Source organism: Solea solea, chromosome 8, assembly GCF_958295425.1.
Source record: "Solea solea chromosome 8, fSolSol10.1, whole genome shotgun sequence".
Classification (NCBI taxonomy): domain Eukaryota; kingdom Metazoa; phylum Chordata; class Actinopteri; order Pleuronectiformes; family Soleidae; genus Solea; species Solea solea.
In genome coordinates, this window is record NC_081141.1 from 14,573,527 (window position 1) to 14,600,307 (window position 26,781).

General features: G+C 39.8%; 4 protein-coding genes and 1 long non-coding RNA gene across 8 annotated transcripts; 3 read left to right on the plus strand and 2 right to left on the minus strand.

Annotated features, from left to right (window-relative positions):
* Positions 1–211: 211 nt before the first annotated feature.
* On the minus strand, positions 212–4,669 carry sb:cb288 (uncharacterized). 3 transcript variants are annotated; one of them, XM_058637231.1, is made up of 5 exons: positions 4,164–4,652; positions 3,691–3,745; positions 3,019–3,090; positions 574–658; positions 212–343 (listed from the first exon to the last, which is right to left on the minus strand). In XM_058637231.1, exons 1-5 carry the CDS (start codon positions 4,236–4,238, stop codon positions 295–297), a joined length of 336 nt encoding a protein of 111 aa, XP_058493214.1. In that variant the 5' UTR covers positions 4,239–4,652; the 3' UTR covers positions 212–294. The 3 variants fall into 3 exon arrangements, with proteins under 3 accessions (XP_058493214.1, XP_058493215.1, XP_058493213.1); XM_058637232.1 differs by lacking the exon at positions 574–658 and having other exon boundaries at positions 4,164–4,663; XM_058637230.1 differs by lacking the exons at positions 212–343; positions 574–658 and having other exon boundaries at positions 2,664–3,090; positions 4,164–4,669.
* A 1,335-nt stretch (positions 4,670–6,004) lies between these two features.
* ykt6 (YKT6 v-SNARE homolog (S. cerevisiae)) lies at positions 6,005–9,782 on the minus strand. The gene is made up of 8 exons (XM_058637229.1): positions 9,586–9,782; positions 9,033–9,207; positions 8,842–8,924; positions 7,692–7,792; positions 7,486–7,590; positions 7,326–7,391; positions 6,935–7,036; positions 6,005–6,838 (listed from the first exon to the last, which is right to left on the minus strand). The coding sequence occupies exons 2-8, from the start codon at positions 9,134–9,136 to the stop codon at positions 6,803–6,805; spliced, it is 597 nt and encodes a 198-aa protein (XP_058493212.1). The 5' UTR covers positions 9,137–9,207; positions 9,586–9,782; the 3' UTR covers positions 6,005–6,802.
* A 3,473-nt stretch (positions 9,783–13,255) lies between these two features.
* On the plus strand, positions 13,256–20,176 carry gck (glucokinase (hexokinase 4)). 2 transcript variants are annotated; one of them, XM_058637161.1, is made up of 10 exons: positions 13,256–13,420; positions 16,322–16,484; positions 16,612–16,766; positions 16,874–16,993; positions 17,126–17,221; positions 17,339–17,438; positions 17,531–17,714; positions 18,387–18,542; positions 18,889–19,122; positions 19,325–20,176. In XM_058637161.1, exons 1-10 carry the CDS (start codon positions 13,373–13,375, stop codon positions 19,464–19,466), a joined length of 1,398 nt encoding a protein of 465 aa, XP_058493144.1. In that variant the 5' UTR covers positions 13,256–13,372; the 3' UTR covers positions 19,467–20,176. The 2 variants fall into 2 exon arrangements, with proteins under 2 accessions (XP_058493144.1, XP_058493143.1); XM_058637160.1 differs by lacking the exon at positions 13,256–13,420 and adding an exon at positions 15,986–16,175.
* Positions 20,177–20,939: 763 nt separating this feature from the next.
* myl7 (myosin, light chain 7, regulatory) lies at positions 20,940–23,665 on the plus strand. Its single transcript, XM_058637162.1, has 7 exons — positions 20,940–21,047; positions 21,207–21,308; positions 21,678–21,753; positions 21,848–21,952; positions 23,073–23,151; positions 23,264–23,312; positions 23,394–23,665. Exons 1-7 carry the CDS (start codon positions 21,045–21,047, stop codon positions 23,496–23,498), a joined length of 519 nt encoding a protein of 172 aa, XP_058493145.1. The 5' UTR covers positions 20,940–21,044; the 3' UTR covers positions 23,499–23,665.
* Positions 23,666–24,825: 1,160 nt separating this feature from the next.
* LOC131464655 (uncharacterized) lies at positions 24,826–25,970 on the plus strand. Its single transcript, XR_009241193.1, has 3 exons — positions 24,826–24,906; positions 25,007–25,049; positions 25,788–25,970. It is a non-coding gene; the product is annotated as an uncharacterized LOC131464655 (long non-coding RNA).
* The last annotated feature ends 811 nt before the right edge of the window (positions 25,971–26,781 follow it).

The following is a 26,781-nucleotide window of genomic DNA, read 5'->3' on the forward strand; positions in this document are numbered from 1 at the left end:
CGATTGGGCATTAGTTTTTCAAATCAAAAAATAATTTAAGTGTGTGTATTGGTCACAAGAGTGAGATGTGGCCTAAACTGAACGCAGTGTTGAAAAGAAAACAAAAAGGGAAAAAGCAGCACAAAGTAACCTACTAAAAATGATCTTTGGATCCATTTGGAGAATCTTCAGTGGCATATTTTACCACTTGGTTGTTCTCATATGACTGGGAGCAAAGTCTGCTCTCAGATTGGAGTCTGTACCAATACAGTCTTACATTAACCTGCTGAACAGATGCAGCCTGGAGGCCAGTCTTCACACAGAACTCCTCTGATGTATTCTCACCCGCACCTTGCTGTGCTTTCTGAAAGGGAAACACAGTGAGTGAGTGTTTTTTTTGTTTTTTTCCCCCATGACAACTACAGTTGCACAAGCGCACCAAATAATATGAGGTGATAAGTATTGCTTGTTTTTATATGCTGGGTTACATTTGACACTAGAATGAAGGCCGGTGAATAAGTGACAGTTCACAAGATCGCTGGGTTCGACAACATCAAAACCGAAGCTCCGGTAAAATCTTTCCCCCGTCTTTACCGTTGTGGTGGCGACACCATGCACTTCCAGAGGACGGCATATAGAGCAAGTAAAAGGGCGATGAACACTGTAGCTGCAATTACACCTAAAAGCAAAACAACATGGTTTTTTTTACAAGTTAAAATAAAACTTTGTTACACAATCATACACATGCCCTAATAAAGGCAACAGCAGTGGTGCTTCAGTTTTGTTTTTTTTAAAGATCTTATCTTCTGCAGAGAGTTCCATAGAAAAAATGTGTTTACTTGCTTTGAGCCTTGTGTGATTTATGTGCATGCTCATTTGTGTATTTGTACTCGTCATTTTCATATCCATCCTCGCTGCATGCAGGAAAAACTGGTCTGGTCTTTTCACTTCCTAGTAAAGCACTCCTTTTTTCCTTACACTTCACTTTATTTGTGCTATATACACAGTATTGTCATCAGTGCTTTAATGACCACACAGTATAATTATGATTCAATAACTTTATTAGAACACATTCCCAGAGTGGACAATAACACTTGAATAGTATGACCCAGGCTCTCTTAAAATTTAAATGTCAGTGGTCAAACCTGTGTTTGTGCTGCTGTGAAAAAGCTCTATTACTCCAGGTTACACTGGGTTTTATAAATACGACGTTCCCTGAGATTGTGTCATCGTTTAAACGTCTAACGCGGTGTGTTGTCCAACTGCAGAGGTGCAACAGAATCTATAAACAGAACCTGTAGGAAATATTTGCGATTCTGTTTTCATTAGTCTATTATCAGCTAAAAATGAAGAACTGTTATGTTTTCATTACACTAGAATAAGACCCTTATATACAACAAGAGCCAGTTGTTGTCGATTATGATTATGTGGCGCAAAACTGACAAATCAAACACTGGCTCGAGGGAGGTCTTTTTTTTTCTACATATTGTTGGTTGGCAGGTTCAACCACACACGTACAATTACAGCAATGACAATGGGATGTTGCGATACTACATGCAAGGATGATGTAATGTATTTATACATAAACAATATTTGTTACTTTGTCTGGTGATAAGGGTGGAAGTCAGGGTGAGGCAAATCGATGAAAACCTGCTGCTAACTAGTGGTTGGAGGCTTAAATATCCATCCATTTTCCACCGCTTTATCCTCCACAGGAGGGTCGCGAAGGTGCTGTGCCAATCTCAGCTGATATAGGGCGATCAGTGGGGAACACCCTGGACAGTTTGCCAGTCCATCACAGGGCCATATATAGAGACACTCACTCCTACGGTCAATTTTAGTGACCAATTTACCTAATCCCCATATTGCATATTTTTAGACTGTGGGTAGAAACCAGAGAACCTGGAGAAAACCCACACACACACACACACAGGGAGAAAAATGCAAACTCCATGCAGAAAGGCCCTCTTTCCAACCGGGGCTCAAACCCAGGTCTTCTTGCTGCAAAGGCAAGAGTGCTAACCACTACACCAATCATGTGGCAGGCTTAAATATACAAGGGAAAACACACACAGCTTATGGATATGGCGCTTCAAAGAACCGATACAGTATCATGTTGTGAAATATTGCAGTATTTTCTTACATCCCAACTAAATAACAACAAAAATATTACATAGTCTAATATTTAGTTTGTGTTGGGACCAGTTTATTTAAGCTGCATACACAGTGTTTTATGATAAGTTGATGAGAGCAGTGGCCAGTGGGTGTGGTTTTCATTGTTCAGTGGTTTGGCAGGTGGAGAGACAAAGATAAGGGCTTTGATCGGCATGTCTACTTTCAGTTTGTATTTGTTCATTTATTTTACATAAATAGTCAGACAACACAATTACACACACACACACTAAAAAAATACTAATAAAGTGAGTTGTCAACACTGAAGTAATCTGGTTTATGTACTTTCCAATACATCATGACAGTTAAGAGACTGGGTCGGGACCCACATATGGGTCACAGGAAATTATTTTTTGGTCTCTAAATAATTAGCAGAATCTGTTGTTGGTGGTGTTACAGAAATGGCACTAAAATTGTCAGAAACGTTTCCTTTTTTCCCAGTGGTGTACACAGAGGGGGCCCCTGGTGCCCTAATGTCCTATCAACGCACATCAACGTTCCCTCTAGAGTGGTAAAAACATGAAGTGCCCTACTGGCTGCCACTCATATGTGAGCTCTAAAGGAAAATATAAATTTAAAAACAAGTATTGTTTCTAAAGGAGTGCCTTTCTGGTGTATTAAATTGATGCAGTGACCTTAAAGACGCCCTTGCAACTTCGTTCTCAGTCATGTGCTAAAATGACCTGCCAAATAAGATGTTTTCAGACCGTGTTTGCCGTTGGTGGTGTAACGTGGCTCCTTTTTTATTTGTGAATTGCAAGTGAAGTAAGTGGTCTTTGTTCGCTGTTGACTCAGGGTGGCATGTCTTACAAATCAGCTCCTGGATCTGTACAGACATGACATGATTGTGGTCAGAGTGCTTCTCACCTGGGATGATCCCACTGCTCTGGGTTAGAGACTCCTCTGTGCTGGAAGGATGAGTGACAGCTATTGTTGAACCTCCACAGAGAAGAGAGAGAACATTAACAACAAGGCTAAAAGCTGCGAGTGTTGAGCATTGACCTATTCCACAAGTTTATTTGGAAAAATATTAATATTTTCCAAGACAATATGCAGCAATTCAATTATGTTTTTATAAAACCTACTAGAATATGCTTATTTGTGAACAGGTTTTATTCCAAACAACTGTTAGTGAGCACATGGACTGCATTGTCTGTGGTTATTTATATATATTCAAGTTCTCTACACCGATTTTCAAACAGCAAAAATCAATCAGTTCACTCTCCTGATCAGCTTATTTACAATATATACATTTTAAGACGGTCATATTATACTGGTTTTACAATTAGTATTAGTATTAGTATTAGTAGTGTCTGTCTAAGCATGTTCAGTTTTGTCTACTACTGCTGCTCTGAAAGAAAGTACAATTCTTGGATAGCTTTGATTAACATTGATGTTGACTGGGAGATCAAGTTGAAGTACTTTTAACTGGGATTTGACTTTTAAGTGTTTTCCCAACTGTAGGGTGTGTATTTATGTGCATACTAAACATACTCAATTAGAGCTAAACATTTGAAGACAGAGGAAATGAGCCCTCACCATTCCTCTGCTGAACAGCGTGTAAAAGCTGTCGTGGAAGATCTGGCTCAACCATCTGAAAATGCAGCAAAACATTCGTGTCCGAATAGAAACAAAAGGTAGAACATGGGGGCAAAGACAGGACAGCACACACACCACTTCCAGGCTCATTCTGTGCAGCTTATGCCACTTATGTTTGTTTGGATCAGAGAAATCGAAAGAAAGAAAAACAGCTGAGATGAAACCTGCTGCAGCAGCAGAAGGAAGTCCAGTAATGTGGAAAATCTGAGGGTTTATTGAGGTAAGACAGAAAAGAGGGGACATTACAGAGTTCCACAGAGACGTAGTAGTGGCTTACTCTTAATGAATGTGTGTTACATGTACATATTTGCTTAAACCCCGCCATGTAATGCCTGTAAACAAGAGTGTAAAGTGTCAGTAAAGTTATAAAACAACAATAACTCCAGCCCCTGTATTCAAGTTCACACGCTCACCTTCGAGCCGTTTCGAACGTAGCTCTTGTTTTTCACCTCGGTCCACATTTGTGAGCTTGTGTTTTCAGACTTCATCACGGTGTTAGTTTCCCTCCTTCACCTCCTCTCGTGCTGCGTTCAGGAGCTTCTGCTGGAACCAGTGCTTTAACACACGCTGTGTAGACGCCAATAAAGGCACATGTTGTGAATTTGAAGCTGCGCTCTACCTGACGCTCGTTTCTCCGCGAGCAAACTGACGCGGAATTGTAACGCCCTCCTTACGCAGAATTTACGGTAAAAGCCTGCGCACCAATGACTCAAGCTCATTTGTTAGGATATCAACATCCGGTTTTCAAAATAAAAAACACCGAGCTCACTATCTGATATGGGAGAAATAATGAAACCCCCCACAGCTCTAAGTTCCAGAGGACTAATAATGTGACTTTTTTTTATGGCCGTGACTATCGGCCATACAGTTAATAAAATTATTTTCAAATTTGGAAATGAGCTTTTTTTAACCGTAAAGCCTTTGTAAGGAGGAAACGTGTAGACATATGATTTGGATACAAGGTGTGGAAGCGACTGCAAACGCTGTTATTTGTCCATAAGAAAAACCCAAACTGAATGTGTTCTTTCATGAAGGGTGCTTTAAAAAAATAAAATAAATCAGCTTACCTTCCTACAGTGAGGTGGAGATGAAATGTTGACATAAGGTATATTTAAGAACAGGTTTACCTTAACCTTGTTTTACAGGATGTTCTGCAACTACACACCACTACCACCTGAGAAAACGCTTTCCCATTTGCATGTTTATTTTTTTCTGTTTATCTGAATGAGATCCTATTTTCTGCATTTGAACAAAACTGTGTTTCAAGTACAGACTGTTTATACTGACTGAGAAAATAGCTGATTATAAGTCTTTCTAAATATTACATTTGCAGATCACATCCACCTGAAAATGTTAAATGTAGACTGTTCAGCAAGAACTTGCCTGTAAATAGCTAGAGTAAAACGTAATATAGATTTGCTCCCCATTACCTGCGATTTGTGAAGACAAAAAAAATCAACTTAACATCTCAGAAATAATCCTTAAATGAGTTAGTCATTAAAAATAGCAAATACAAAGGTGAATGTATTGTCCTTTATGGTAAATATTTCAATTTTTTCTCTTTGCTTTACACAGCAACACCAACAGTCTGCAGAGATATTGCACAAATGTTTACACTGTAAAAGCAGAAAGAGCAAATTCTGATCGCTCGCACACAAACACACAAGCACTCAACATCATTGCAGCCTGCGGATGGTGTAGATCAGCAAATCACATACATACTGCAGAACGGGAACAGAGCAGATACACATCTAAAAACACACAACCAAAGGCATGACTTAATTTTAAAATGATTCTCACCACTCAGCCCAATAACAAACAGTCAGCGGTGGAGTGTCTTACAATATGAAATTACCCATTTATAGTAACAGTATATATAATCAGAGGACAGAGTGCAACAGCACTGCCGGTTCCTAAGATCCATGTCTCAAGGACAGACAGTAAAACTTCCATTTTGGTAAGTTTGAGAGATGTAGACGAGCCCTGGTGGGCCTGCGTGGAATAGTGAACAGTAAAAACCTGTGTTGTGCGGCAGCTACCACAGTGACAAGCATGGTGCACAGATCAACAGAGAAAAGCTTACAAGTCCCATTCTGCTCATTAGATGACACAATTCTTAAACAGGACAGGAAAGTTACACATTACTCACACTGTGATAACGCTGCATCTATGGAGAAACATGTATCGACATTTAAACATCTTATCTCCATCTTGACATTGTATCGCTCAATATAACACAATCACCAAAAGCAGGAATGTTTAAGATTTTATTTACCACTACAGGACAAAAAAAAAAGCAAAGAAATCCTGTAACTCAATCCAGTATAATTAAGATTTTTTTTAAAATCAACGTAAAATTCTGAGAGATTTTGATATCACATGTCCAAGCAGCCGCTTCCAGGCATCTTGGCTGTGCTTAGGTAAACCTCAATACTGAAGCTCAGTTGAACACTAAAGTAAACAGGGCCACCTAGTGGACATAAAGGTTATGTCTGGGAGTAAAGTGAGTGTAGAAGAACTGAACCGTAACAGTGACACACTGTATGAGTTCACAAGATAAGAAAAATCTGGGATTGTCAGAGTTGCATTGACGCAAAAGCACAACTGTGGTTAATACTCTGTTGGAGGAAAAAAAAAAAAGAAAAAGAATTGAGATCAAACTATAAAAATTTGATTCAATCCAAGTAATATTAAATGATTTGAAGATAAAACACCACCAACATACAACGTCACACCATTATGTCCTCAGCTGGTTTTAAAACACCATACAGATAGTTACCCTTTGACAAGGTTAGTAATAATTCAAACGTTACTTCTCCCCCTGACTAAACCCCATCACTCCTTCAACCCCCCATCAGTCACAATCCGGATAGGTCACACTTAAGACAGTATATCACCTTCCACCCTCTCCTGCTCTCATCCTGGCACCCCACTCCTTACAAGACGTTTGTTCTGTCCGTTGTGTTGAGAGCTGGTAACCAGTGCATGATGGGAGGTGTAGGAAAAGCAGAAAGGCAGAGACACACGTTTCCAAAAGGACGAGGCAGTGACATCACATGATTTCACAGCATGAGTTCTGTTTCCGTGCCTGCGAGGACACACATGCACACAGTCAGGCATCTTAACAGCAGCCGGCCAACTGCCTTTACAGTTCAGTGCTAAGATGATGGTGGTCAGTACTCACAGTCTTGTAGAAGGCTTTAGACTGGTTTCCCAGGTGTTCTGACTTTGCCACAAGATCATCCAGTTTCTCTCCTCTGTCCAAAAGACTTTCCATGGTGTTGTGCTACATAAAACAAAAGTTAAATATAGAAAGCACACATGAGAGCGCAAATCTCTGGCAAGGCCACACAATTTACCACAGTATTAATACATTCCCCATAACTTCCTCTGCAGAGTTAAATAGGTCATGTGTAGTGAAAAGAGAATGACTTGATAAGTTAATAGCAAAAGCAAGAAGGTAATTCAGACATGTGGAGTCACAGTAAATAATGATAAATTAAACTGATGAACTTGTAATAGATGCCATCCTTATGTTGAATATGCTGTTTCAGAAGTGTCCGGAGGTATTTTACCAAAATGATCTTTGTCTCATCCAGTTCTGCCTGCACTTTGGTCATTGCATCTGCTTCTCTAGGGTTCTGGGAAGAACAAGTACAACAAAAATAGTTAAAAAGATTCTCTGATTGATGTAAAACCTATCTGATAAACATATTACATTACATACACACTGACCTGGTATTTAGACAGGTGAATATCTAAGGCTTTGTAGTTTATGGTTTCAGGATTACCAGAGGGCCAGTCTATACTGTCCACTTGCCTGGAGAATTCCTCTAGTACCTAAAAACAAACAAGGAACGAAAACAGGTAACCATCTCTTTATACAAGATAACATGAAAGTGCAAAATGATGCGTCTGTATAGACATGTTTTTGTTCAAACCTTTTCCAGCAATGTGAAAGAGACTCTTTGTGGATACTCTGTATCTGCAATGACCACAGCACCCAGGTTATCATTCCTCACGTACACATGGCACAGGTATTCTGAAACAGAAAGAAATCCCATATTCCACCATGAGCAATGGCCTTTCTTGGCTTCATGGTGCAGCTGAACTCAGTCAGTAAGTGCACTTTGTTAAGAAAAACAGAAATAAAACACAGTCTCTTAAATAAAGCTTATAATGTTGACCCTAAGACTGATAAGCACACATGCAATTTGGCTGTGCATTCTGTTATTTAGTAACTAGCTTCGTGTCACTTGATTTGGCATTATGGCATATCTGATGGCGAGGCAACATATTTTCTACAGCGACTTTCATTTAGAGACACCATTTAACTGCTCAACGCAAATATCAAATCAGCTAATCACACAACATCAACTCCATGGACTTAGGCATGGAGACATGGTGAACAATACCTGCTGAAGTTCAAGCTGAGCATCAGAATGAAGACGAATGGTGATTTCAGTGACTTTGAACACAGCATGGTTGTTGGTGCTAGATGGGCTGGTGTGAGTATTTCAGAAACAAATGATCTACTAGGATTCTCATGCACAAGCATATCTGGAGTTTACAGGGAATGGTCTAAAAAAGAGAAAATATCTAGGACAAAAATGCCTTGTTGATGCCAGGGGTCAAGATGAGGATGTGCAGACTGGTTTGAATGATAAGAAGATAATTCAAACGTAAACCCATTAAAATCGAGGTGTAAAAAGATCATCTCTGACTGCACAATGCGTTGAACCTTGAAGCAAATGGCCTACAGCGGCAGAAGACCACATCGAGTGGCACTCCTCACTTTAACAGGTGTTCCTTGTTGAAGTGGCCAGTGAGTGTATATTTTGTACACGTGTGTGTTGAAGACCAATTAAGGGGACAAAATAAACACAGGACTTAGTGATTGGGAAATGAATCCACTGCCAAAGCTACAAGTCACAAAACACAGATGTAATGTACTGATCTGTTGAACACTATAAATTGATAAATACAATGTGTCCCATCTAGACAGTGGTCACTTGTTAGCATCAGTTTAAATTTGAGTTAAGTCCAGAATTATTGTTTCCATTATTATGGGTCGTTTTGTTGTTTTTTTACCTTGTTCTTTGACGGAGGCACGGCTTCCTTGTGTTGTTCGTTCAACAATTAAGGCACTGGTGAAAGTCATGAACTCCTGAACACTAAAATCAAAACAACACAGTCACTACAAAGAACACCCACATATGTTGAGCTCCACAGTCAAACCGAAAGCAAAGATGAAAAAGTAGTTGTTGATCAGTTAGACTCACCTGGAGCGCTGAAAGAAGCTGAAGGAGGACAGGTCATAGGCCGCTTTGAGAAGGTTGGCTTTGGATGCTCCTTTGTAGATGATGCTAAGACTGTAGAGCTTCATGCTGCCGCCGTATCAGTTCAGAATCAGTCAAGTCTCTCTTTCTCTCCCTCTCTCTCACGCACACCACAGCCCTGGCGACCCAATTGTGGATATAACACAAGCAGAATCACATGAGAGCATTAATCCTTGTCCAGCTCAGCCACTCAGTCTCTCTGCTAACGACACGGCTACAGAAACTTAAATCAAATTCACCTGACTAGTGAAAGTAGCCGAGCCGCCCTGCTAGAAGCTAACAAGCTAACTAGCTATTGTTAGCCACGATACACTAAAGCAAGACTTTTCTTCTCGGGCTACAATTGATCTGACAGCGCCATATTTTGACTTATCATACAGTGACGGTGATGCAGATTAATGTAAAAGCTTGTGCATACTTGTGAAATCAAGTCAACCACAGTCAGTGTTAGCTACAGATGTTACCCTGGTCTTCGTTCGGGCCTCGGGTAACTTACCAGACAAATTAGCAGCAGACAGTACAAGTCTCGTCAAAAGAAAGGGATAAACCTGTTACTCCACCCGAGATAGCTTATTCCAACAACTCAACCTCGATCTAATTTTGCAAACGTAATGTTTTTCGCGATAGTACTTGGTAACCAATCACCACGTCACGATCATCAAACAGTCCAACGGCTCTAGCGCTCCGGTAGAAACAAATGCGCCACTGTTTTCATAGTTCCCGTAGTATCGGAAACGTCTGACTTACTCAATGTAAAATATTCACATCTACAGAACATCTCGTAATTCCAGTTATTAATCTTACATTTAATAAATAACAACAAAAATAATAATAATAATAATGATGCCTGGAAGATTTACTTATTATTTTTGAATAATATCATATCATGATATTGCTGTAAAGGCACAATTCAAAACACAATTCCTGTTCTCGATCGTCTCAACTACCTGTCTGGTCATTTTCAAGTTCATTTACTGTAGCATTTTTGATAATAGCATGCCAAATTATGAAATTTGATTGTTTCTAAAGGTGAAAAAAAGTGATTCAGTGCCCTATACAGTGGTTCCCAACCTTTTTTCCTTGAAGCCCCCCCTTGCTTGTGTCCACGACAAACCAGGCCCCCGACCCGAACCCCTGTCCAGGGCACACACCACCACCAGTGCACAGTAGGTGCCCTTTCCCTTTTAATTTTTCGAAGTAGGGGCCATATAATTTTTTGTCCCTGCTCCTGAACCCCCATCTCCAACCCAACACAGTTAAACACACAAAAGCATGCAGTAATTTCATTTATTCACCAGGGGGGGCTCATCATCTGTGTAAAAAAAAGTGAGTTTGACAAACAGGGGAGCACATAGGAAGAATTCATATTCAAAAAATAAATTGACTTTCATGAGCACCAAACCGAAACTTATAGGTTATAAAAATGCTAACTTTTTTCTGAGGCTACATCCACACTGATATGTTTTCATTTTACAAAAGTCACATGTCGATTTAGAGGTTAACATAAAACGTTGGTGTAATTTAAGAACACTCAGTTTCTGTTTGTCCACTTGAAAACACAACCCCACAGTTTCCAAAATAAAAGGAAGGTGCAGGTTTTGTCCACACTAACAGACATGCCCAACGATTTCAGAATAAATGTCAATACAGTTTCTGTTCCACACTAAAAAAGAGCCCCGGGGATTCAAAATAAAAGCCAGAGGTCAACGAGGCATGGATGAAATCTTTAAAAACGTACAAAGGAGTAATTTTAAACTTTTAACTCTCCTCTTTATCCTGCCGAAGATGAAATATAATGGCCTTTTTGATGTATTTTATAATTACAGATGTAAACATGAAGGGAAACTTGGAGGGAAATGTGAATATTTTGTGCCTATAGCATATAAAGGAGGAGACTGATTGATTGATGACGTACAACACACCTGGCCATCTTCAGGTGTTTTCAATCAGCTGATAACCGCGGCTTCTTCCTCCTCTTTCCCCAGCCAAGTAGGCTCAACGCATACTTCGAAGAGAAGCCCCTTGAACGAGCCGCAAAACGATAACAACAAAACTGCCGGAGTGACCGCAGACACTGAAAAGTTAGTTGCGTATAAAAATGTAGCAAGGACGACCTGGTTCACGTTGATGACTCGTCCAGAATGGTGAGTAACTTGGGCTCAATTATATGCTCAAAATTAGCTTTAGCTCCATGTTAGCCAAGCTGTTCTCCTTAATAAGATTTAATAACCCTCCTGCTGCCTTGTGTGGGTCAGTTTGACCCACTCGGTTCCGAATGACACTGTTCCCCCTGGCTGTGGGATATGGAGGAAGCAGGAGGGCACTTTATTTGTCTGCAGTGGGAAAATTTACAATGTTTTTTTAATGTTTGCTAATTTGCCCAATTTCGGCTTTGGCTCCATGTAATCTCACTGTTAACCCAATTATGGTTTAGTGTTTGATTAAATATTAGCCTTGATTCATTGTTGTCTACGTTGTACCAACATAAATACATATTTGAGCCAACAGGATGAATTATGTCAGGTCAAGTGTGGCTCATTGTTATCTGAATTGTTAGCCATTTTTTCAGGTCACAGCAGGCAAATCATTAGAGTAAATTGGGCTCGACTAATGTGTTTCATCTGTAAATTTTCTTGTTTGGTCGGTAAAATGTTTGCTGTTTCTCAAATTTCTAATGATATTCTCAATCCCCAAATTGTTCAATTTCAATGGTTACTTTTATATGGAGCAAAGAAATTGGGTAATATCCACATTTAAGAAGATAAAAAAAAAAAAAATGATAACCCCCTGTTGCAGTCAATCATTACTATTGAGTGTTGGCGTGGTGGTGGCTGCAGCAGATCCCTGCATCAGAGGACTCCATGTTGAGTACCACAACCTGGTAAAGTCCCGTCCTGGATGGCTGCGGTGAGGGCCTTGCCCATGGTGAACCGATCCTTCTACAATGACGCCTCTTTGCCATGGGATGTCTTTAGGTATGTTTTTTTCAGATAGTACTTACTTTTGTTTAATCTATATTTACATTATACTAAAGTAGATGTAACGACCATAGCCTTCCAAATTGTACACATGCCTCAATGGCTGCTACATCACTCTGGCTAACGGGACATGGTCACAGATCCAGCTCTGTCATTTTTATATTATTTTTTTAAATGGACTTTACCATCTAAAGCCAGAAACTCGTATAACCCCCTGCCCTCACTGACCCACAAACACACATCAAATGCAGCACAACACTAACATATAGACACTGCTACTTTCAGCCTGTAATGATTGACATTGAAACCTGTTTTTATTGCCATCTTTTTATCGAGTTTTTCTTAACTTGATGGTTGACTTGTATTTTTTTTTTCTGTGTTTTGTATTGACAAGTTAGTTCTTTGAACTTAAAGATATGGTATTCTTTAAAAACAAATTTTATTAACATGTTGGTGTAGACTTGGCACCCTTGACACTGGGATTATACAGGTGCTGCATAATCGTAGATGTCAACATTAACTTTTATATTCACCGGATCTCCTAAAATGCAACTTGAACTAAATGAACAACAATGTGTGGAGGTCCATATAGAGGTCAACATGACTATAATATATACAGTATATGAAAACACCATGTTGACCATGTCATCCACTACTAGCTACTGCTTTTACTGATGTTTTCTTCGTAATCTTGCTCCATTTAACAATGTTCCCGGCCACTTAACTCAGTCAGTGGTAAGTGTTTTCCATGGCAGAAGTGTGTCTGTAATGCATCGCCAAGGCAACACATTGAAACCACTTCAACATGGAAACGGCAAAGCCCCGGGTGCATCTGTCTCCCTACTATACCGGGGGATTCTTTTCTTTCTTTTCTCTGGTATAGCGTCAGTTGCTGAAGTTGAACCCATGATGATAACAAGTAGCTGCCAGTTTCGAACTGGAACTTAGTCATAATGTTTTTCTCAATTTTTGATGCCATGAAATGTTATGTTTTATTAATGAAACGAAGATTTGAATGGGATTTTAAAACTACCAGCTCATTTCACGGACATTGGATGATGGCACATGTGGATATTAACTGGACCATTTAACTGCAAGAATGAAGACAAATGCACAGGATTTACTTAAACCTTGAAAAAACATCTGAAAGGCCTTTTCTGTTACATATAACCTGTTTATAATGTTTGGACAGTTTCCCATTTACGTGTAACATTCTTTACAATTCATGCAGGGGAAACACTGTCCTCGAAGCAGAAAATTTTACAACTCTTATAAAAAGGAGTGAACTTTCACCGCAAAGCCCTGATGTTTGGCAGGACACTGAGGAATCTTCGTTGTGATATGATGGAAAAGGTATCTATCTGTGAAATTATTATAATAGTATCTTCCAAACAAATGAGCCACTGTTGGGTAAAGCTAGTGAAGTAATCTATATATATATATATATATATATCAAAACTGTACTGTAATTGCTCATCAATGTATCTGATCAACTATACAGGTTATTGGGTTTAAGTCGGTGGTGATCTGTGTGACTGTGTTGAGGCCCATGGCTACATAATGTTATAGTAATTTATTGTTCAACGGCCCTCTAAAAAGAGCTGCCTTCATTTCAAAGGGGGATAAGTAAAGGTACAGAAGCTATGTGTAACAAGCCTCCACCGACAACTTTCCTCTATGCAAACGTAAATGAATCAACTCACGTGGAGCAAGGAAGAGTTGTGACACAAATTCCTTGATGTATAGTATGAGGTAATGTTCCACAGATCTTTGCATTTCCTTTTCCCTGTAATCGAGTAATGTGTTGACATAGTCATTTACAGCGCAAAAGACAGCTGGCTGAATGGAAGCGCATCAGGCAGCTCCTTGTGCAAACAACCCAGTTGGTTATATTAAGCAGATAATCTGCAATTGACAAGCACTTGGCACACTTTCAACTCTTACCTGCAAATGAACACAACAAAGTGAGTGTGTTTTGAGTGCAACTTATGTGCACATGTACCTTTTTTAAAATTCTTTATTTCTTTGAGCTCTACTACTGCTTTATCCTTGACATAGGGCGAAAGATGGGGAAAACCACGGAGAGGTCGCTAGTCCTGTCTATCGTAGGGCCAACATATAGAGACGAACGCTTGCACAAAATGGGTAGTTTAGAGTGTTCGATTAACCTCCTGGATGTTTTATGGACATGAGGGACAGAGTTCCTGGAGAAAACCCACGCGCACACATGGATAGCAGAGAACGGTTCGGACCGGGACATGAACCAGTAAACCTCCTTGCTGTGTGCCAACAATGCTAGCCACATGCACCACTGTATGACCTGTGTTAATCATTATATAGATCACATTATATTTAAATATAATTGTATATTACATAAATTATAGGTAAAACATCTTGGACATATTCCAACACCACATGCTGTATATTAGGGGACTGTTTTTGTGAATTAAAGGTGTACCTTAATTAGTATGTGACTATATGTCTTTGGGTCAGTGTCACCATTTATGTTTACTTACAAAACTCCCAGTCAGGACACTGGGGCAGAGGGTCACTGTTGCCTCACAGCCCAGATGTCAGAGCTAAGAAAAGCTCTGACCTCTGGTCAATTAAACTTAAACTTCTGCTGATAAGCACAGAAGGCCCTGACCTGCAGCATACTATTGTTAGTTTTAGAGGTCATTCATCCCTCACTGTTGCTAATTTTAGACCTTTTTGTTGAACAAATATATATTTAACCCTGCCTTTTGAAGTACCTGAATTGAGCAAGGTTTCTAAAAAAAGATGATGGCTCAAGAACACAAGTTTCACATCAAAATGTATCTTTTTATTTCTATTTTATTTTGTCATGTTGCTGGGCTGTAAAATGTTTTCTAGGTCATCGCCACATGAAGGCAAAAAATGATTCACCAAATCATTTAGGTGATGGTTTTTGCAAAGTTAAAAGTTAAAACTGTTCATGAACAGTGATCAGCATTTCATTTTTGACACTGACAGCCTCGATCACAACCTTTATTGTTAGATCGTCTTTTTCCTTATTTACTTTAATTTAACTAGAAAAATGTCTTTTGAAAGGTTTTCAAACCTAAGGTAACAGCAATGAAAAGAAATACAGACAAAACTACATAAGCCAACATGTTAAAAACCTAAGTCACAAGTTCAGAATTAGATTTGAATAATGTATGATTACTTATAATATAAATTCTATCACTATCCATCTATTCACTTTTTTCAAAATAATGAATCGATTAACAATTTTGCATAGTCATTCATTGTGTATATACATGTTACATGCTTGTGTGTGTGTGTGTGTGTCTGCTTGTTTGTGTGTGTTTCAGGTATTACTTTGTTGTAGGGGCCATAAAACATGAGTTTACACAGTCATATGGGGACTTATCTACAAATATCAATCATGTAAATGATTACATGAGTAAATTTCAAGGTGAAGACATGATGTATGGTTAGGATGGTGTGTGTGTGTGAGAGAGAGATTGAGTTACATGTTTGAGTTTGTGCTGAGGGTCTTTTTCCTGTGTATGTTAACTGTTTTAGTTTTACATTTGTCTCACACCAGGACTTCTTGGGGAAAGTATAACTTTGATGTATTATGAGATAAAATGTGTTATGTATTTTTTAATGCTTAATGTATGTAGAGTATCTTGTCCAATGTAAACAAAATCAAAGGTGGAAAGCATATATTTAAACAATTATTTTAAAAAAATATATATATGTTCTGTATATATGATGAAATCATCATCTAATCAGTGATACACTGTAAAATAGGGTTTTTAAACTCTGTACAGAGGTTGTGCACCTGCATGTGTGCGTCCAGATGGGGTGATGTTAGGAAGGGGTGGGCATATGTCGTGGCTGATGCATCCAGCCCACTTCACCTGAGCATATAAACAGCTGAGGTTCTCATTCAGAGTCACTCACACTTCACTGACTCTGCTCTGCACACACGGGTGGACTCACACTCACAACACACCTAGAAACACACACAGAAGCTCATTTAGTTAAACCTGTAAAGATGCTGTGTGTCACCTCTCATGTTGACCAGATGGTGAAGAAGCCTTATAGCTACAGATCTGTGTTTGATAAAATCTTAATGGTAAGATTTTGTTTTCTGTCTTCAGTTTGAGATTTCTATGATATACGCTGATATCACAAATCTTGTGTCCAGTCATAGAACCAAAGGGAAAGTGTGTGTTTTTGTGTGTGCAGCTGCTGACCTGCTCCTCTCTCCACTCATTACAGGTCAATCAGATTCTGTCAGAGTTCCAACTGAAGAAGGAAGAGCTCAAAGAAATCATGAAGCGGATGCAGCAGGAAATTGAAAGAGGACTGCGTGTAGAGACACATGAGGAGGCCAGTGTCAAAATGCTTCCAACTTATGTGTGCTCGACCCCCGAGGGCTCAGGTAGAAACTCATTTTTCATCCTAAAATGACCCTTTTTGTCCTCAAGAATCAAATGTTCAGGATTCAGAATATTGGATCACATAATGCAGTACATGTATTCAAATGCCATGTATGTGTGTTTTGACAGAGGTTGGTGATTTCCTGGCTCTGGACCTGGGAGGAACAAACATCCGTGTCATGTTGGTCATTGTGGGTGAGGATGAGGAGAGCAAATGGAGGGTGGAGACCAAGAACCAGATGTACTCCATTCCTGAAGATGCCATGACGGGGACCGCTGAAATGGTCAGTAAATGCAGAATCCAGTTTTCCACTTGTATAGCTGATAAAGGTTTATGACATCTGTCGTCAGGTCTTTGTTTTATAAATGCTGAGGATCTCTTTTTTTGTAGCTGTTTGACTACGTTGCAGAATGTATGTCAGACTTCTTGGACAAGCACCACATCAAGCACAAGAAGCTTCCTCTGGGTTTCACCTTCTCCTTTCCAGTACGACATGAGGACATTGACAAGGTAGGAAGTCAAAAGTAAAATGTGTAACGGTGACCTCCACCAACACCCCCCAAAAAATAGAATGCATTTAACTCATGGTCTGTAGTTATTATCAAACTTTCACATCTGAGCTTTGTCTCTTTCTTTCCACAGGGAATTCTCATCAACTGGACCAAAGGGTTCAAAGCCTCTGGGGCAGAAGGGAACAACATTGTGGGTTTACTCAGAGATGCAATCAAGAGACGTGGAGTGAGTTACATTTAATCACAGTCTATCCTTTAAAAAAAGTAAACAAGCCAGTGAAGATGTTTACCACCTGTACGTAGATGGTTGTAGTTACATTGTTATCCTCACTATATCATTCAGGACTTTGAGATGGATGTAGTTGCCATGGTGAATGACACAGTAGCCACCATGATCTCCTGCTATTATGAAGATCGCAGCTGTGAAGTTGGAATGATTGTTGGTAAGAAGTGTTGCTCTTATAACCCTCATGTTCACACACACACTTGCTGTGATATTGCAGGTCTAACGTCTGTTGCTTTTCTTTTAATCCAGGGACTGGCTGTAACGCCTGCTTCATGGAGGAGATGAGGACTGTCGAGTTGGTAGAAGGGGAGGAGGGGCACATGTGTGTGAACACAGAGTGGGGAGCTTTCGGGGACAACGGGGAGCTGGAGGACTTCAGGCTGGAGTATGACAGGGTGGTGGACGAGACCTCGATTAACCCTGGACACCAGCTGTGAGTGAAACATTTCCTTCACATGCACATGTCATCCAATTTACTTTGCATGTCGTTCAGCTTGCTCTGCTGTATATGCGCATGTGACGTTTATTATTTATCTGTTTGTGAAACTTAAAAGGGGGGTGTGTAGTAATTAAAAACATGCCAAACACATCCCCTTTCACTCAGCCTGAACCCATCCCACCACTTATCCTCTGACTGTTGTTCTAGATTAATCTTGCTTTTGTGGCAATACTCACCAGACCCCTATCTGAGGTTACTAGGAAAGTCCTGAGCTACCAGCTGTTTTTGTGAGGATGTTTGTAAACGGCCAGGGCCCACGTACGTCATTGGCTAACCAGCAGGTGGATGTGTCAGATTAATGATCTCTCTCTCGACTGCTTGTCATGGTGCCTGTCGGCCTAATGGTTGTTTGCCTTTTGCACCGGCGGCCCTTTCACACTGAGAAATGCTGAGGCCAGCCTCAGCATTGACGTTGTCATCCTCACCCCCTCACCCCTGTCTGTGCAAAGGAAGATGGCTGTTTGAGAATGAAATTTGTTTGCTCATGCAGTGCACGATTCACTTCCTCTTTGTTCCCCCATTTCAACATCCTCTTTTGGGCTCATTTACCCTCAGTATTCCTATGATTTTGAAGTGACCTCTCTTCGTTGGTGTGGCCTGCTGCAGGTACGAGAAGCTGATCAGTGGGAAGTACATGGGGGAGCTGGTCAGACTTGTTCTGCTGAAGCTGGTGAACGAAGACCTGCTGTTTAATGGTGAAGCATCAGAGCTGCTGAAGACGCGTGGCAGCTTTGAGACACGTTACGTCTCACAGGTGGAGAGGTGAGCGTCAGTGGCTCTATTTTTCCAACAGCTTATTGTAAAACGGCTACATACAAAGTGAAAGTTGCCTATCAAATAAATAAAATATTATTCATATAGACAGTCATTGCATTTGCATAAACGGAGGGGAAAAGCACTACAAAGCATCTTTTGGGACGCATCAGTTTATGCTGATGACATTCAAAAATGTTTACATAAATATTAATAGGGGAAGTTAAGAAGCATTTTCACCTCACATTACTTGAATAGACTTGATAACTACAATATTGAGCCTTTGAAACAGTGGGATATTTTTTTTTTTTTTACAAGCTACTTCTCTAAGTTTTGCCTTTTGCTCTTTTTTTAGTGACACTGGTGACAGAAAGCAGATCTACAACATCCTGTCCTCACTGGGTGTTTTGCCATCAGAGATGGACTGTGATATTGTGCGTCTGGTCTGTGAGAGTGTTTCCACACGCGCCGCTCACATGTGCGGTGCAGGGCTCGCTGGTGTGATCAATAGAATGCGGGCGCGGCGCAGTCTGGAAGCCCTGAAGATCACGGTGGGGGTAGATGGATCTGTCTACAAGCTGCACCCCTGGTGAGGAATGCTGTTTCTCACATCAGTTTTCTAAATAAGAAACTACAAAGCAGAGAAGCAAAGAAAAGATGCTTCTCATATGATGATTTAACACTTTTCACTGGCCTAACTCCCCAAATCCTGTTTTGTATGATGAAATAATGAGGATGAAAGTGAAATACAGGAGGCGTGACGGATTCATTATATTGTTTCTCTTTCTTAGTTTCAGTGACAGGTTCCACAAAATCGTCTGGGACCTCACGCCTCACTGTGAGATCACCTTCATCCAGTCAGAGGAAGGGAGCGGACGGGGGGCAGCCCTTATCTCAGCAGTGGCCTGTAAGATGGCTTCATGCATGAAGTGAGCAGTGAACTGAGCTACTTCCCTGCAGGACAGTGGTGAGGTAGACCCGAACCCTGATCTGGCATCACTGGTGACATGTCATCCACAGACATGACGCTCTGGCCTCTTTCAGGCTCAGAGAGATGTGCTGGATACTCATGGTTGGAGGATGAATTGACAAGAAAGCAGTCAACTGTTTGTATCATAGACCACTGTATAGTACTGGACCAACTGATGGCAATGTCTGTGTTATTGAACGTTAAGAACTTGTTTACTGTTGGACCCAAAACTTTTGCTGGCTTCTTGTGTGTGTGTGTGTGTGTGTGTCACTGTCTCTTGATAGTATTTGAGTTTGGACTGGTCCAGCTCATAAATAGCAAATGTAATATTGATAATAGTGTATTATAGTACCAGTGAGGACTGGTTGATACATTTCATTTTTGTAAATGCTCTTGTAAACTATATGGATAGTATCTAATATATTCATTGCTCTATTGTGTAGTAAGTTCTGCTTGTGAAGGATGACATATTACTTTTGGTATTATACATTTTAATATTATGTGTGTGTGTGTGTGTTAGCTTGTTGGTTTTTTTTCATGATGTCCATGATAAAATATATGATGAATACTATAAACTAACTGTAAAAAAAAAAAAGTATCTAAATAACTGAACTTCAATGTTATTGTTTTTATGTTTTTTCCAAATATAATAAAGTTAAAATGGATTAGCAAATCTTTTACTGCGTTACACAAATCCTTAAAGCCCAGTGAACAGTGTCCATTGATGTTATACATATGAAGTAACATCTTCCAAGCATGAATATAATTTACTTTCCTGTATATACAACAGTTATTGCTATAGTGTCACTAGATTAACCATAAACTAATAGTGTAATTGCACCCAGTACAGTTATTTATATTATTTAACCCCTTTGTACAGCAGATATTTTGACATTTTTCAGCAGGAACAGTACATAATGTTACTGATCACGTCAACCTAGGTTCTGTTCAGTCCATACATGTCAGGACAGTGTGACGGTGAACCAGCATGTGCCTTGAAACTGAAAATGCTAAATGAACTCAGCCTTTAATATTTTGATTATTTACACCTGTGACTTTTCTACTGTGAGCTTTTTTCTTTTTTGAAAAGAGAAATTGAATAAATTATAGAAACACCAGAAACTACATATTATACAAAAAAATAGTTACAAAATATGAGCTACTCCACATGTTGAGACTCCTGAGTTTATCATATCTCCATTTGTTGAGAGTATTTTTTTTATTTTTTATTTGCAGACCTAAGATGTCTAATTAAACTTTATATACATTGAATTTCAAACAGAGGTCACTTTCCCCCTGTCTCCTTGCTCAGTGTTGGCTACTCGTATCTCTATTTTTGTTTCCAGAGGAATCCTGGCTGCTTCACCTCTTATCAGGTCCCTTTACTGACACTCGCACAGAGCAGAGCAGCTGTGGCCATGTAAGGGACTGTGCTGCCCACCACAGGCTATAATGGGATGGTAGAAGATAAGATGGGATATACATAAAACCCACCCCAGCATCACACCTCTGCTGGGAGTCTGTGTCAACATCAGTCAGACATGGTAAGTCTTTTCCAGTCTTTCAATATTTGAAATTTGAAATTTTTGAAAGGAAAGCCAGATAATGTAATTGTTGTTGTAGATTTAGTCATAACTTTGCAGCGGTGAAGACGGTTGTTTTATACACTTTTATACAAACATGACATGTGTTCATCAACTCAGGCAAGTAAGAAGGCCTCTAATAAGAGACAGAGGGGAGCACAGAAGTCCTGCTCCAATGTTTTCTCCATGTTTGAGCAGTCCCAGATACAAGAGTTCAAGGAGGTGAGACAAAGGAGAAATTGTTTGTTAATTTAATTTCTTCTTAAAGGACGTGCATGAACAAAAAGTATATCCGCATTCTAAATCATGTTTCTACATGTTTCTACATGTTGCACCGAACAGCCAACTTTTTGTTGGAAAATGGTAAAAATATTACAGTATTGAGTTAAAAGCGTCAGTATTTTATTGACTCTAATTATCTTTGACTATAAGCAGTTCTTTGTACAACGGGTCAAGATCAAGAGTAAAACAGAAAAGAGTGGAAAAAGTAATTAAATATCGGATTAAGGGAAGAAAAAAACCCTCATTTTGTGATCTACAGGTTATGTTTCAATATTACAATTGTAAAAACTTTGTGCTTTTACCTGATAGGCTTTTGGTTGTATTGACCAAGACAGAGATGGTGTTATTAAAAAACAAGACTTGAAGGAGACCTACGCACAGCTGGGTATTTATTATTATTTACCTTTTCATTTTATGTTTTTTAAAATATGTTTTTGTACATATACTGTATCTACAAATGGATTGTGTGTGTGTATCAGGGAAGCTTAATGTCCAAGACGAGGAACTGGAGCAGATGTTGAATGAGGGGAAAGGTCCTCTCAACTTCACTGTGTTCCTGAGTCTTTTTGGGGAGAAACTCAATGGTAAGAACATTTCACATGAGTTTAAATACATGAATGATTTTATTAAAGGTCTACAGGGTTGTCCAGGTAACAAAGGTGACCTTCACATACCAGAAAGGATGATGTTACTCTTTGTTAAAATATAAGCCTAATGCTTTAAAATGTGAAACTTTTTCCATTATACATTATACTATACATTTCTAACACGTCTCGACTCAGCTGCTTTTCCATAAGCAATAGCCCCTGGTTCATGTTACTTTTTTAGTACCTGCTCCAGTGAGCTGATACTAAAATGTGACATCGACAGACTGCCGGCCACTGATTGGTCAGAGAGTGTCGTCAATGGAAGAGTCATTAGGGCGACGTCCGACACAGGAATCAAACCGAACAATGCCGAACTGTAGATCAGTTAAGAAGATTTAGAAAGGAACTATGGAGTATTGGACAATGATGAGCTGATACACAAACCAGCCGAGACGAGTCGTGTTAAAACTGTTTAAAGTGGAAAAGTGCCATTAGGTTCTCCTTTCAGCGTGAAATATGACTGCATCCCAACCAAACTTGTCATTATACACTTATACAGACACATGTGGGGAGTATATTCAATTTCTGCCGAAAAACACTTCTCGAAGCTATGACCTTAAACCCTTAGAACACAGAGCATTTCGGCCACTTTTTTTCCATTACTATGTTTAAACGTACAGTTTATACAGAGGTTATAAGAATGTAGGACAACCTATAGGCAATGTGATGAAAAAAACATTTTATTTTCACCAATGGAAATACGTCACAGTTCAAGGTTCACTTGGCTCGTATTTATGAACAAAAAGAAAAGAAAAACGGTAACTATTTTGTGACTTCTGCAGAATTGTTGCTACTTTATATCACCACTTAAAATGCGATATAAAATGAATCATAACTCTGACTCAACAACACATCAGAAGATGGGAAAAAAAAACATTTTTTAAAGCCTGAATATGTGACCTTTAAACACACACCCCCAGGATGTCCATATAAGGAGTTGTGTATTATTCCCATGGTAGTTTACCATGGATGCACCTGTGGCACAGGTCCGTGCCGCGTGTGCACTAAGGGTTAAATAACAGATTTCTAGATTATAATAGATTTTTTTCTCTGTCAGGTACTGATCCTGAAGAAACCATACTTGCTGCCTTCAAACTTTTTGATCCAAACGGGACAGGCTTTGTTAATAAGGATGAGTAAGAACCTTTGTTTGTTATTATTATTATTATTATTATTATTATTAAGAAGCTTCCATGGCAACATCTTATTGATCTCTCCTTTTAATACTGTTATATTTTGTTCATGCAGGTTTAAGCGACTGCTGATGACCCAAGCTGATAAGTTCACACCAGATGAGGTTTGTTGTTTTCTATCGTCACAGAGCCGGATGTTCAGAGTATTTCCTTCAGATAATAACCTGGACTTACTAAACCTCCAGGTGGATCAGGCCTTCTCTGTCGCTCCCATTGACCCGACGGGTAACATTGACTACAAGTCACTGTGCTACATCATCACACATGGAGATGAGAAGGAGGAATCCTAAGAAGAACGGCCATCCATGTTGCCAGATCCTGGGTCGTGTAAACCTGCAGGAAACATGAATGTTTCAAATCCAGCTGTTTCAAATCGCAGTCCTGTTGGTGTGACAAACTGTTGAAAACTTATTTGTTTGCATGATGTGAAAATAATAAAAGTGTTGGCTCCTCCAAAGCTTCTTTGCTCAATCTGGTAAACACACACAGATAAAAGGAAAACTAAAAACTCCTCATTACGGCAGTGATGTTTTCACTTTATCTGACATTTTAGAGACTATTCCCATTGCAAAAGACTTGTAGCTACCTCTAGGTTAGCTCTTAAACCCAATGAGTGATGAATTAATAAATACACCAAGAAAACATTTATTCATTCAGTCAGAGAGAGTGGGAGACTGTGCAGACGAGTTGTCAGCTACTGTCACTGAATACTCCAAATACTGAGTCCCTGTTTAAAGCCAGTACGGTAGCTAGTCTTTGGATTCATCACATTCAGAGAGGCCTTACTGTTGTTCCATTCTTTTGGGACACCGTTGCCACGGATACCACAACAAACATCCCCATAAACTCCATGGCCACTTTTTTCTTACCCTCACTGCAAATGGCCAGTCAAGAAAAGGACGTGAGCAAGATTATCTCAAAGTTATCTCATCGAGCACCTTCCAAATGACAGAGTTTTTCTTTTTTTTTCTTTTTTTGAAATCTCTGAAATTCTGTTGGCAAAGATGCCTATTGCATCTGGAGCTGCTGGCAGGGTGGATGTAGGAGAGGATGTAAACACAACATGGACACCAGATGGACTGAAGAGGAAGCCCAAACCTGCCTACAAGAACCATATCTGCAGCGGTGGGTAGATTCCAGCTCCGTGTAATATTGTGAAAGAATATTGATCTACGTTTCACAGTGTTTTCCATTTTTCACCAGTCGCCACTGTACATGCACTTTTCATGACTTGACAGTTTAGTACCTTTGTTGTCTTGATTCCTGCTGTAATTCCTCTTTGGTATCACAACAAAGTTGAAGTTTTCCAGTACAAAAAACAATACTTTTGTGTAAAAGTATGCAGGTATTACTGCAGGCATTACTATAACCAAGCAAGTGCTCATTTTCAGCAGCTAATTGAATATGCAGATTGTCACGTGGTAAATTCACGGAGATCTGTGATGGAGCTGGTTTAGAGTTTTTACTGCTCAGAGATAAAAGCAGCTTCATCTCCTTTGCACGAATCAACAGCACTGTGCAGTGGCCCTTATCTGGCTAATAAATACAGCAGTTTCTCTTGACTGTGTTGATAAAGGAAATTAGACTCGGCTGAACTTTCTCGGCTGTCACATGTGTGAACTTTTTCTCCTGATTGTTGCCCTTTGCAGGTATAATGCACTCAAGCAGAGCGAGGAAAACAAAAGCAGTGTTTTACACGTAAGTGCCGTCATCAGGTCGATGCCCAAAATGAAACAACGCAGGAACTGTCATGGTCATCACTGATGTGATAAGAGGTGATGTTTGTTTTTACACACAGGTCAAGCAGGAGAGCGCGGAAGAGAGTCATCAAGAAACTAATGGTGAGACTGCTGACTGTTTGAAACTGATAAAGCTCCAGTGTGCAACTTTTGTAGGTCAACTCTAGGTCAACATTCAAACTGTTCTCTTTTAACATTTATTTCATCTCGCTCCCTCACTCATGTTTCAGGGAATTTGAGTTAAGTCCTTAACCTTAATTTATCATTCACGTTTCCCCTAACCCTATTTCAGAGAACCCCAGTTAATGCATTAACCTACGGTTCCTTACATCTCATGCTGTGTTCACACCAGGTGCAATATGTTGCCGTATTTTAAACAGAAGTAACGGGCATTGCTTTTCACCATCAGCTAAAGCACTGTTGCACTCTCTGTTGTGGAAGCGTCTGCAGAGCAGAAACCGTCGTCTTGTGGTCTTGACGACGGTTTCTTCTCTGCAGACGTTTCCACGAGAGATAAAGTTTCGTACAGCTCAAGTGGCGCTTCATATGTAAAGTTGTCGTGCGCTAAATTTGCACAGCATCACTCTGTTAGTGTCACTGTTACTCAGCCTTCCCTCCATTGGCTGTGCTGAAAAAGGCATCACTCAAAAAAAGAAAACACAGCTTTGTTGAGGGACGCAGAGAGAGAGGGAGTCGTGTGGAGCTGATTGGCTTAATCAACGTCACGTGAACTCCTTTGATAATGTCTTAATGTGACCTGACGATGGATTTGTTTACATGAAAACGTTACACACTACAGCTTTAAAACAAATGATTGTTTATTTGCTTCCTTTGCCACAGAAGAGACCCCAGTGAAAAATGGAGACAGTGACGGTCATCACATCATGGGAAAACCATCAAGTGAAAAAGCATCTAAAAACTCCAGACTGTGTGCTCTCCTTTAAGGATTACATTGCTGCATTCAACATCAATGCAACGCCTCTGTAAAGACCATTATTTGTTCCTGAGGAACATTGAGTATGTTGTTGAGCATTGTTTTCATTTGCCCTCTACATATGTTGCCCTGCTCCAACACACCTGATTCAAATCGTCATCAAGCTCTGCAGAAGCCTGATTACGAGCTGTTCATCTGAATCAGGCGTGTTGGACTAAACATGCAGGGCAACATCTAAACATGCAGGGCCGTGTTCCCTGAGGACCAGGGTTGGGATACACTTCTGTATGTAGCTGTGTGTGTATAGCTGAACAACTCAAAAACACCCACCATTGCTGTCACTCATGTAGAGGCAGCGACATAATTACTTCACCGGAGTGGGAGTGAAGTATTTGTGTCTGTGTATTCGTGTTTCCGCACTTACACTTAACAATATGACCAGCAGAGGCCGCCAGAGGCTTGTTTGACCTGTTTTCAAGATGAGTATCTGTTGTCAGAATTTCTTAAAGATCACAGCTACACTTGAACAGGGACGCTTGTTTGTTACAGTGTATTATACTGTAGGAGCTGAGCTGGAAATAACCAGATCAAATAAAAAAACAATCTTGCCAAAATTCATGGCATATGCATGAAGACAAAATGTGAAATCACCTGAATAAAACAATCCCTGAATCAGGAATGGAGATGTATACGGAAGGTGTTTCCTAAATTGACCAATGGTGTGAGAGTGAATGGTTGTTTGTCTCTGTGTCCCTGTGATGAACTGGTGACCTGTCCAGGATGTAACCACGCTTTTCATCCCTATGTCAGCTGAAATTAGTGCCAGCGACCCATGCGACCCGCATGTGGAGGATATAGAGGTAGAAGATGAGTGAGTGAGTGTTCTGTACAACAAAACAG